Source organism: Scyliorhinus torazame, chromosome 2, assembly GCF_047496885.1.
Source record: "Scyliorhinus torazame isolate Kashiwa2021f chromosome 2, sScyTor2.1, whole genome shotgun sequence".
Taxonomy (NCBI): Eukaryota; Metazoa; Chordata; class Chondrichthyes; order Carcharhiniformes; family Scyliorhinidae; genus Scyliorhinus; species Scyliorhinus torazame.
The window spans coordinates 180081044-180092938 of NC_092708.1; the positions used below are offsets into that span (position 1 = coordinate 180081044).

The window sequence follows — 11895 nt, forward strand, 5'->3', positions numbered from 1 at the left end:
TCTACATAAGTTGGTTCAATTTTGCAAATCCTAATGCGGATACTGAGGGAAATGATGTGTGATCTATTATTTCCTCAGAATATTGGATCTGCAAAATACTTATTGCCATGTTTTGGAAATGGTATAATTGTAAAAACAATCCTAATCATACACGTTTACCCTTAAAATTCCCACAAGTTGAGGTGCAAAATATCCGCTTCTCATTGCAATGAGAATGCAATGGGGTAAAATGATATTAAACCAGGCACCGTGAGGAATGGGAATTGGGTCAGTCAATTTAAAAATAACAAGAGAACTGGTTTCCACCAAGGACAGAAGACACCACATGATTCTTTTAACACAAGGTTTTTTTTAATTATCCCAAGACTATCATTCATCCTTACTGTCAACCGTGTTGATAAAAGACATTTTAAAGTATCAAATGCAGATAAATAGATTACTGTACATCGATGAATCAAAGGTGAGGGCCAGCCTTACCTAGTTCAGTTTAATCATTGGCTAAAGGGATATGAGCAAAATCGAGCTACAAAAGGCAAGTCTCCCTTTTCACAATAGCATACCCTCGCCCCTCAACCTCCCAGTGCTTGGAAGCTCACAGGTGCCTTTCACAACAGGTCCATGAAGCCAGCGGTCGAGTGAAGCAGAATTCAATTTCAATTCTTGTTTCGCTTCCATCCAGCGACAGTTAAAACAAAGTTGCAGGGGTGGGGGGGGGGGGGGGGGGGGGGTGAAGCACGGTGAATGACTGGACATGTGAAATGGGTGAGCAGCCTTCACATGTAAGTGACCAGAGTTCTGTCTCTCCGGTCGTCCTGGCCTGTGGCGAACCCAGTCTCACCCAGCTGACCTCTGTTGCTGGAGGGAAAGCAAATACAAATACTAACAAAGCGGCTGCACATTCCCTGGTGCTGCAGCTGGGGTCAGGAGCGGTGCATGAAGCAGGGTCAATATTGCTTCTCTCTCTCTTTGCTCGCACACTATTGTAACAGTAGTCATATCATAACAATCTATCTGGCGATTGTTTCAGTATCATTTAGCTTAAATAAATATATATATTTCCATATATAGATCGATCTGAACGTTTTCTACAGTACATCTGGAGCTCTAAAATCACAAAGTGAGTGTCACAGCAGCAGCCGTCCTGGCATCGAATCACCGCTTCTTCTTCTGCCTCAGGATCTTCCTCCTCTTCACGATCATCTCGTAGAGTTTGTCCATGCCCTCGGGCAGCCCTTCGCCGATGATGGCACAGGCTGGCTGGACGTGCCAGGCGGTGGACGGGCACAGTTCGTGCAGCGCCAGCTGCTTCTCGATGTCGCTCACCGGCAGCGACCTGGGCAGGTCCTGCTTGTTGGCGATGACCAGCAGAGGGGTGCCCTGGTTCTCCGAGATCCTGGTGATCTTGTGCAGCTCCGTCTTGGCTTCCTCCAGCCGGTCCACGTCCACCGAGTCCACCACGTAGATGATGCCGTCTGTGCAGCGGCTGTAGGATTTCCACAGGGGCCTCAGCTTCTCCTGGCCCCCCACGTCCCAGAAGTGGCAGCTGATGCCCTTGGTGGTGCCGTTGCTCAGCCTGATCTTCTCCGTGTTGAAGCCGATGGTGGGCACCGTGTTGACAAACTCGTTGAATTTGAGCCGGTACAGCACGGTGGTCTTCCCCGCCGAGTCCAGCCCTAACATGACAATGTGCAGCGACTGGAAGGCGGACACGTTGGAGAAGCTGTTGCCCATTTTATTTACACTCCCCACACGGCGGCGAGGGCTGGAAGACAACGTCCAGCCTGTAAATCCCTCTCCACCGCAAAACAAAAAAACCCAACAACCTTCAACACAAATAAATCTGGAGCTTTCAAATCACATCCTCACTGCCCCTCAGACAGCCAGACCTGAGCAATGAGAAGCCTTGTGCTGACTTGGCTGTGAATTGCAGGGACTGGAGGGGGGGAAAGATTCTTCTGTCTCTCTGAGGTTGCCTGGCTGTACCTAAGTGCAGAGGTCTGTGCTGCAGACAGTCATTCCCTCCCTCTCTCTCTCGGTGCACAGACAGTAATGACACAGAACCGCAGTAACATCCCCCCCAGATCACTTTGTAACTTCCGCCTGCACAGGATCCTGGCTCCACATTAGCACCACCCAGTTATTTAAATACACGATTCCCGGAGCTCGCATCACCCAGTGCGGTTGACACATTCTCACTTATTATCCCAACCCCTGCTGCCTGTCAGTGCCAACCTCACTGTTAAACCCTTCCCCACACAAAAAAACCCAAACACGACACTCAGCAATCTGCTCCAAATCCGCCAGCTCCGCTTGGAAACCCAGAGCTATTTCTTTGCATTTTGAAAAATAGATATGTATATATTTGTCAAACGTCTTCGTTTTTCTTGCTAAACTCTCAAAAAGGGAATCTTTGCACTGCACGAAAATGCCAGTGTCCGCTTGTGACCAGGCGCAGGTGCTGTGCTGTGAGGTGAACTGCCTAGAATGACGTGAAATCTGAATGTTTCGCTGAGAGTTTTCACTGTCCCACCGCCCTGTTTGATAAATGGGATATTTCTCTTCTTCCAGATCAACATTCTTCCCTCAGTAACCTCGTGCAGCAGATTTACTGGTTATTCGCCTCGCAGCTATTTGTCCAGATGTTGCTGCACGCGAGAGGTTCCTGCATGAATTGAAAGCCTTCAAAGAAATTCCTGGTATGTAAAAGCTTTCAAAATTTCTCAGGGGAGGTGTGTGATGTGAGGTGTCTGATTGTAGCCTGAGCCAGTGTTCACTGTGTTACACCCTGGACCCCTCCCCCTCCACCATATTCCTCCCAAACCCCTGCTTGGTCATGTGGCCATTCTTTCAAATACTATTCATCTGCTTTGGAAGCTCCTCCCTTGGCAGCATAGTGGCACAGTGGTTAGCAACGCTGCCTCACAGCAACAGGGACTCGGGTTCAATTCCGGCCTCGGGTGACTGTGTGTCGGTTTCCTCCGGGTGCTCCGGATTCCTCCCACAGTACAAAGATCTGCAGGTTAGGTGGATTGGCCATGCATTAGTGCCCAGAGATGTGCAGGAGAGTGGGCCTGGATCGGGTGCTCTTTCAGTGGTGCGGTGCAGACTTGATGGGCCGAATGGCCTCCTTCAGCACTGTTGTGACTCTATAAAATTAAGTTGGCAAGTATATTTTTGACCTTGTTACATAACTGACACCGACCAGAAGAAGGTCACTTGGACAAATTGGGGGATCACTGTCGGAATGCCCTTCATTAATTTAGTAGGTAGTTGAACATTTATCACCCAACCTTCCGACCAAGCATTCGCTGCTGTAAAGCAGGTGCGTTTCAAGGTCCAGCCACTTTGAGAAGCCAATGAAGGAGAAGGTAAGTGTGAGGGATGGGGTGGGAGGGGACGGGACGGGATGGGGGGGTAAGTTGCCATGAGTGTTTGGAGGGTTGTGTGGGCAGGGTGGCTTGCAGTGTGGGGCAAAGCAAAGGGATAGTTCGGGGGGGGGGGGGGGGTTATTGCCGGGAGACATTAGGCAGGTCTGGAGGGTAGAAGGAGGAGTGGGAGGTTGGAGGAAGCTCGGGGCATAGTTAGGGTGTCAGGGGGTGGGGGCATAGACAGGGAGTGTGTTGAGAGGCAGGGATATTGTCAAGGGTATCGGGGTGGGAGTAAGTTAGGGGATCAGGAGGGTAGTTGGGGGTGGAGGCTTAGTCCTGGCTAATTGGGAATTCCAGTGGTGGCGAGGGGTGTTGTCAGTACCATAGTCAACCTGGAGTTCGAAGTGGTTTTAATTCTTTTAATTTTTCCTGTGTAACTGTTCTGCAAATGCATCACAGCGTTTTACAGCACAGAAAGAGTCCCTGCAGCCCATTGTGTCAACACCAGCCATTAAGCATCTATTTACTCTAATCCCACTTTCCAGCACTTGGTCCGTAGCCTTGTATGCTATGGCATTTCAAGTGCTCATCTAAATGTTACTTAAATGTTGTGAGGGTTCCCGCCTCTACCACCCTTTCAGGCAGTGAGTTCCAGATTCCCACCTCAAAGTTTTTCCTCAAATACCCTCTAAACCTCCTGCCCATTTCCTTAAATCCATGCCCCTGGTTATTTACCCCATTAGAAATAGAAAAAGTTCCTTCCTATCCACCCTATCTGTGTCCCTCATAATTTTATGCACCTCAATGAGGACCCCCTCAGCGTTCTCTGCTCCAGGGAAAACAACCCCAGCCTATCCAGTCTCTCTTCATAGCTGAAACACTCCAGCTCAGGCAACATCCCTGGTGAATCTCCTCTACATCCTCTCCACCCTCTTCCTTCCTGTAGTGTGGTGACCAGAACTGCGCACAGTACTCCAGCTGTAGCCTAACCAGAGTTTATTACTCCATCATAACCTTCCTGCTCCTATTTTCTATGTCTCGGTTAATAATGGTAAATATCCTCCATGCTTTCATAACCGCCTTATCTACCTGTCCCACTGCCTTTAGGGACTTATGGACGTGCCATTCATTTTATGTTCCCTTGTCTTGTTAGTCCTCCCAAAATGCATTACCTCACACCATTCAGGGTTAAATTTCATTTGTCACTGTTCTGTCCATCTAACCAGCTCATATATTTTGTCCTGGAATCTAAGGCTTTCGTCCTCACTTATTACCACACTACCAATTTTTGTGTCGTCTGTAAACTTACTGATCATGCCTCCTACATTCATGTCCAGATCATTATTGTACACTACAAACAGCAAGGGATCTTTGGCACCGATCCCTGCGATACACCACTGGACACAGGCTTCCACTCACAAAAACAACATTCAACCATCACCCTCTTTCTCCTGCCACTAAACCAATTTTGAATCCAATTTTCCAAATTGCCCTGGATCCCATGTGCTCTTACCTTCTTGACCAGTCTCCCACGTGAGACCTTGTCAAAAGCCTTACTGAAGTCCATGTAGACTACATCAACTGCACTACCCTCATCTACACACCTAGTCACCTCCTCAAAAAATTCAATCAAATTTGTAAGATATGATCTCCTGCTAACAAAGCCATGCTGACTATCCTTCATTAATCCTTGCCTCTCCAAGTGGAGATTAATTCTGGCCCTCAGAATTTTTTCCAACAGTTTCCCAACCACTGAAGTTAGACTCACTGGCCTGTAATTTCCTGGTTCATCCCTACTTCCCGTCTTGAATAATGTGGCCAGAGGGTTTGAAAATTAACATCAGAGCCCCTACAATCTCCTCCCTTGCCTGCCACAGCAGCCTAGGTTACGTCTCTACTGGGCCTGGGGATTCATCCATTTTTAAATCTGTTAAAACTGTTAATACCGCCTCCCTTAATGTTAATTTGTTCAAGTGCATCACAATCCATTCCTTCATTTCTATACCTACATCGTCCTTCTCCATAGTGACCACAGATGCAAAGTACACCTTAGAACTGGGTCTGAAAACCTCACCTATGTCTTCTGGCTCTATATGTAAATTGCCACATTGGCCCCTAATGGGCCCTACTCTTTTCCTGGTCATCCTCTTGCCCTTAATATACTGATAAAATACATTTGGATTTTCCTTTATTTTACCCGCCAGTGTTTTTTCATGCCCTCTCTTTGCTCTCCATCTGCACTCTATCAGGCTTCCGCTGCTTTGAATCCTTGGCATCTGCATAAGCCTCCCTTTTTTTCCTTATCCAATCCTGAGTATCCCTTGACACCCAAGGTTCTATGGATTTGTTGCTCCCACCCTTCACTTTTATGGGAACATGTTGGCCCTGTGCTCTCTCTATTTCCTTTTTGAAGTAATTACACTGCTCTGATGCTACATGTAACTGTACTCAGTCGACTTTTGCCAGATCCTGTCCTTTCCTATTAAAATTGGACCTTCTCCCAATTCGAAACTTTATTTCCAGTCCATCTTTGTCCCTTTCCATAACTACCTTAAATCCTACTGAGTAGGGGTGGCACAATGGCACAGTGGCTAGCTCTGCTGTCTACGGCGCTGAGGACACGGGTTCGATCCCAGCCCCGGGTCACTGTCTGTGTGAAGTTTGCACATTCTCTCCGTGTCTGTGTAGATAACACCCTCCCAACAGAAAGGTGTGCAGGTTAGATGGATTGGCCACACTAAATTGTCCCTTAACTGAAAAAAAAATAATTGGGTACTCTAAATTTAAAAAAAATAATACAAAATCCTACTGAGTTCTGGTCGCTGTCACCAAAATGCTCCCCCACTGAAACTTCTACTACTTGCCTGGCTTCATTCCCTAAAACTGGGCCCTGCATCAACCCCAACCCTGTAGGACTCTCTATGTACTGGCATAATAGGCTCTCCTGGATGCATTTTAGGAACTCCACCCCCCCTATGAGAGTCGGAACTATCCAAAGTCTCCAATTGAAATCAGATTACTGAATGGTTCCCAGTGCAGGGTAACTGCCCAAAAGGAAGTTTAAACTCCCCAGGAAATTCCCATGCAGTCCTTGATTAGGGACTTCTGGGAGGGTGCATTTTCTGGGGGACTGCCTGTGGACGACCCCCTGGACATCAGAGGTTCTGAGCCATTGTTTCTTTACTATACCCATTACAACTGCTGCAACTTGAAATCTTTTGGTGAAACTTCCCTGCCCTGCACCCTATCACAGAGCTCTCGTTCTGTTTATCCTGTCTCTCCCTCCCCCTCCTCCACTGGCTTGGAAACCATTCCGTTTCTATCTCTCTTCAATTCTGTCGGGTGGTCATTGACCTAAAATGTTAACTTTGTTTTCCCCCGCGGATGTTGGCTGGCCTGCTGTGTTTCAAGCCTAGAGCAGAAAGAACTAACCAGCAAATCTCATTCTCCTGATCTTTCCCCACAGCCCTGTAAGTGAATCCACCTCACCGAGCACCTCTTCCCAACGTTGGATTGCGGCACCGCAGAAATGAATGAAAACTGAAAATGCTGGAAATATTTGGAGAGAGAGGAATGGAGATAAAGTCCTGATTAAAAAACTGACATCTGCTGAATTTGGCCATGATGGTTCCTAGCGACACAGACAGACCTTTGCTTAACCCTAAAATCTGTTACTCTAAAGGTGTGAACCCCTTAGTTCCATTCTAATAAATATTTCACTCCCTGGAATTCCTTCTTCTGTGAGTTGTGACATATTGACTATTACTCTCCATATTTAAACTGTTGGCTCTTTTCCATCTTAATCCAGGCTAACTCACTCAGATAATAATTATTCTGGGCATGACGCATGTACAAATGTAAATTGCTTTGTTACATGCCGAGAAAACAAACTCAATATCCCTTCACTTTGGATTACATAATTCAGTTAAAGGAGTCTCTGTTGCCTTTGTGACACTTGCCACGAACAAACAAAGCCGGACAATAAACCGAATAAACCAAAATACACAGAATGACATGGGGTGGTCCTTTGCTTAGTGTGGAGAGGTTAAAGCAATTTGGAAGGAAGACTAAAGAGAGGCAATGTAATTCAGGAGTATGGTGTTGGAAAATGTGAAATTGTCCATTTTGGCATGAAGAATAAAAAAGCTTATTATCCAAATGGTCGTTTAATAATACAGAACATGAGTGTTGCTGAAAAAAAGACGTTTGGTCGAAGCTTTTCATTTTGTGCTCATCAGACAATCACAAGAAGATCAATGTCAGGGGAAACAACGGGCGCGATTTAATGGAAAAACAACAAAGTCCCATTTTGGCCACGTTTTGTGGGGTGTTTCCCGGTGCTTGTAGTGCCGAGAGTGACCCTGTTATTAAATAGGACTCTGCTTGTTGTCAAGGAACGCTCCGCAGAGGCAATAGAAAGACTAATTTCCACACTTAGACACATTTCATAGCTCAGCTCGGCAGTGCAAGAGGTGAAATGACACCCTGATCTCTCGACCCCCTAAGCCCACCCCGCAGCCTCTGGATTCACCCAATGCCCCAACTTACTAATTAGGGAGTCCTTGAAATGAAAGCATCCCGCACCCCACCTCATAAGGGCAAGGCACCCCTGAGCCCATTCCGTGGCACAGGTAAAATGCCACCTGGGCACTGCCAACCTGGCACCCTGGCAGGGGTGCCACTGCCCAGGTGGCATTGTAAGTTCCAGCGGGCACTACCCTGCCCAGTGCCCGACCACCCAGGGGCCCTCATTTGCCTTGGAGACACTTCCCCAAATGCCATAACACCTGGTCCAGGCGAGGCTGTTCAATCCTGTGCCTTGGGCAACACTGGCGTAGATGTATTCAAGTGAGACAAACTACTCACTTGAACATACAAATCCGGATCACGCCCATTGAGGGCAACATCATGAAGCCTTGCGAGATTTCGTGAGATCTCGTGAGGCGAAACATGTGACAAAAATCAAGCGAGAGGCCTCGTCGTGTCATAGAATAGTAGATTCCATACAGTGCAGAAGGAGGCCATTCGATCCATTGAGTCTGCACCAGCCCTTAGAAAGAGCACCCTACTTAAGCCCATGCCTCCAGCCTATTCCTGTAACCCAGTAACCCCACCTAACCTTTTGGACACTGAGGAGCAATTTAGCATGGTCAATCCACCTAATCTGCTCATCTTTGGATTTTGGGATGAAACCAGAGCACCTAAAGGAAACCCATGCAGACTCAGGGTGAAAGTGCAAACTCCACACAGACAATCATCCGAGGCCGGAATTGAACCCAGGTCGCCACATTCCGGCGTCTGTTCGGAGAGGCTGGTACGGGAATTGAACCGTGCTGCTGGCCTGCCTTGGTCTGCTTTCAAAGCCAGTGATTTAGCCCTGTGCTAAACCAGCCCCTCCTGTCAATTCTCATGCAGCCCTTGCCTGCAGACTTCTGAAGGTCCCTCAACACATCTTCGCCCCCAGGGAATGTAAAATCTGTGCCAACATGTGCAGAATTAGCGGCCCAAAGTAGATATGTAGCAGATCACAAACATCAAGCAGGAGGTAAGGCGGTTATCCTAACGTGCTTCACCAAAACCACATGATGTCAGAGTGGGGGCGGCCTAAAACTTCATCACAAACATATTGAACTGTTTAGAGAATACCTGTGTTTCTTAAAGAAATACAAGAAAAGTCACAAATTCCTATGTGGATTGTACGGAAAGACCTGTCCTGAGAGGACATAGCGATCCGCACCTCAAGAGGTGTCAAGGCCCACTTCAAACAGAGACACTTGGAACAGAGGTGCGGAAAATGCGAAAGACTTGACTTTAATCCCTTGTTTGTGAAGGCAATGGAAACTGTCTCCACAGCCAGTTACATCCCACTAGACACCCAGAAACCATCTCCTGTTGGTTTAGATCTCAGAAACCAACAGTGTTAAATGCAAAATGGACTTTAAATGCAAGACATGCCTATCTCCCCTCTCGGGAATACACAGATAAATAAGTTTAGAACTGGGTCTGAAGACCAGTGTTTGGCAGTGACAAAAGCAAGAAGAAGCATCAGTCTACTAAATTACCCCAATACAAAGAACAAAGAACAAAGAAATGTACAGCACAGGAACAGGCCCCTCGGCCCTCCAAGCCCGTGCCAACCATGCTGCCCGTTTAAACTACAATCATCTACACTTCCTGGGTCTGTATCCCTCTATTCCCATCTTATTCATGTATTTGTCAAGATGCCCCTTAAATGTCACTATCGTCCCTGCTTCCACCACCTCCTCCGGTAGCGAGTTCCAGGCACCCACTACCCTCTGTGTAAAAAACTTGCCTCGTACATCTACTCTAAACCTTGCCCCTCTCACCTTAAACCTATGCCCCCTAGTAATTGACCCCTCTACCCTGGGGAAAAGCCTCTGATTATCCACTCTGCCTATGCCCCTCATAATTTTGTATACCTCTATCAGGTCTCCCCTCAACCTCCTTCGTTCCAGTGAGAACAAACCGAGTTTATTCAACCGCTCCTCATAGCTAATGCCCTCCATACCAGGCAACATTCTGGTAAATCTCTTCTGCACCCTCTCTAAAGCCTCCACATCCTTCTGGTAGTGTGGCGACCAGAATTGAACACTATACTCCAAGTGTGGCCTAACTAAGGTTCTATACAACTGCAACATGACTTGCCAATTCTTATACTCAATGCCCCGGCCAATGAAGGCAAGCATGCCGTATGCCTTCTTGACTACCTTCTCCACCTGTGTTGCCCCTTTCAATGACCTGTGGACCTGTACTCCTAGATCTCTTTGACTTTCAATACTCTTGAGGGTTCTACCATTCACTGTATATTCCCTACCTGCATTAGACCTTCCAAAATGCATTACCTCATATTTGTCCGGATTAAACTCCATCTGCCATCTCTCCGCCCAAGTCTCCAAACAATCTAAATCCTGCTGTATCCTCCGACAGTCCTCATCGCTATCCGCAATTCCACCAACCTTTGTGTCGTCTGCAAACTTACTAATCAGACCAGTTACATTTTCCTCCAAATCATTAATATATACTACAAAGAGCAAAGGTCCCAGCACTGATCACTGTGGAACACCACTGGTCACAGCCCTCCAATTAGAAAAGCATCCTTCCTTTGCTACTCTCTGCCTTCTATGACCTAGCCAGTTCTGTATCCACCTTGCCAGCTCACCCCTGATCCCGTGTGACTTCACCATTTGTACTAGTCTACCATGAGGGACCTTGTCAAAGGCCTTACTGAAGTCCATATAGACAACATCTACTGCCCTACCTGCATCAATCATCTTAGTGACCTCCTCGAAAAACTCTATCAAGTTAGTGAGACACGACCTTCCCTTCACAAAACCGTGCTGCCTCTCACTAATACGTCCATTTGCTTCCAAATGGGAGTAGATCCTGTCTCGAAGAATTCTCTTCGAGCAATCCACCTCTCTCTCCCTCTTGCTGGGTTTTATCGGTGCGAAGCAATCGACAGGAATAAAAGGATGGTCACTCCTGCAAAGACAAGCAGGCCAAGGGTCTACTGAAATCACTTAACTAACGGCTACAACATACCACCATCTATGCCTCACGAACATGAAGGGACGAATTTATATATTCCTTTTCACTTTTATTTGGACATTTAGCTTTCTTATCTGGGGCGGGACCCCCCGCCGGAAATTTCATTTCCGCGCCAGCTGGCGGGGCACTTCCGCCAGCTGGCGGGGTGGAAATCAGTCCGGCGCTGGCCTAGCCCCTCAAGGTTAGGACTCGGCCGGTCAAGGGGCGGAGGACTCCGCACCTTTGGGGCGGCGCGATGCCCGACTGATTTGCGCCGTTTTTGGCGCCGGTCGGCGGACATCGCGACGCTTATGGAGAATTCTGCCCCTGATTTTTGTGAATGTGTGTTCAGCTTTATTATTCTTTCTTAGGTTTCGGTGGCAAATAAACCTACTGAGGAGGCGGTGGTGCAGAGACCCAGGGTAATGCTCTGGAGGCCTGGGTTCGAATCTCACCATGGCAGATAGAGGAACCTAAACTTAATAAAACATCTGAAACCATTGTCAATTGTCATAAAAGACCCATCTGGTTCACTAATGTATTTTAGGGAAGGAAATCTGCCATCTTTACCGGGTCTGGCCCGCAAGTGACTCCAGACTCTTAAATAGTCTCTGAAATGGTTTAGCAAGTCATTCAGTTGTATTCAACTGCTACCAAGAAAACCCAAAGGAATGAAACCGGATAGACAACCCGGCATCGAACTAGGCACCGGAAATGACAATGGCAAACCCAGCCCTGCTGACCTTGCAACATCCTTATTAACATCTGGGGACTTGTGCCAAAATTGGGAGAGTTCTTTCACAGACTAATCAAGCTGCAGCCTGACATCGTCATATTCACGGAATCATATCTTACAGATAACATCCCAGACACCATCATCACAAGGTATGTCCTTAACCACCAGCAGGACATGCCCAGCAGAGGTGGTGGCACAGTGGTATACAGTGGGGAGGGAGTTGCCCTGGGAATCCTCAACATC

The 11895-nt window shown here is 47.4% G+C and overlaps 1 protein-coding gene and 1 long non-coding RNA gene across 2 annotated transcripts; one reads left to right on the forward strand and one right to left on the reverse strand.

The window, feature by feature from the left end:
• Positions 1–329: 329 nt before the first annotated feature.
• Positions 330–2043, reverse strand: arl4cb (ADP-ribosylation factor-like 4Cb). Its single transcript, XM_072480887.1, has one exon. It carries the CDS (start codon positions 1729–1731, stop codon positions 1153–1155), a length of 579 nt encoding a protein of 192 aa, XP_072336988.1. The 5' UTR covers positions 1732–2043; the 3' UTR covers positions 330–1152.
• Positions 2044–2181: 138 nt separating this feature from the next.
• LOC140394075 (uncharacterized) lies at positions 2182–7097 on the forward strand. The gene is made up of 3 exons (XR_011935814.1): positions 2182–2470; positions 2569–2696; positions 6835–7097. It is a non-coding gene; the product is annotated as an uncharacterized lncRNA (long non-coding RNA).
• The last annotated feature ends 4798 nt before the right edge of the window (positions 7098–11895 follow it).

What these genes read in the sequence shown, in the direction of transcription:
- arl4cb (XM_072480887.1), bottom strand. Translation starts at nt 1,731, where the DNA reads ATGGGCAACAGCTTCTCCAACGTGTCCGCCTTCCAGTCGCTGCACATT.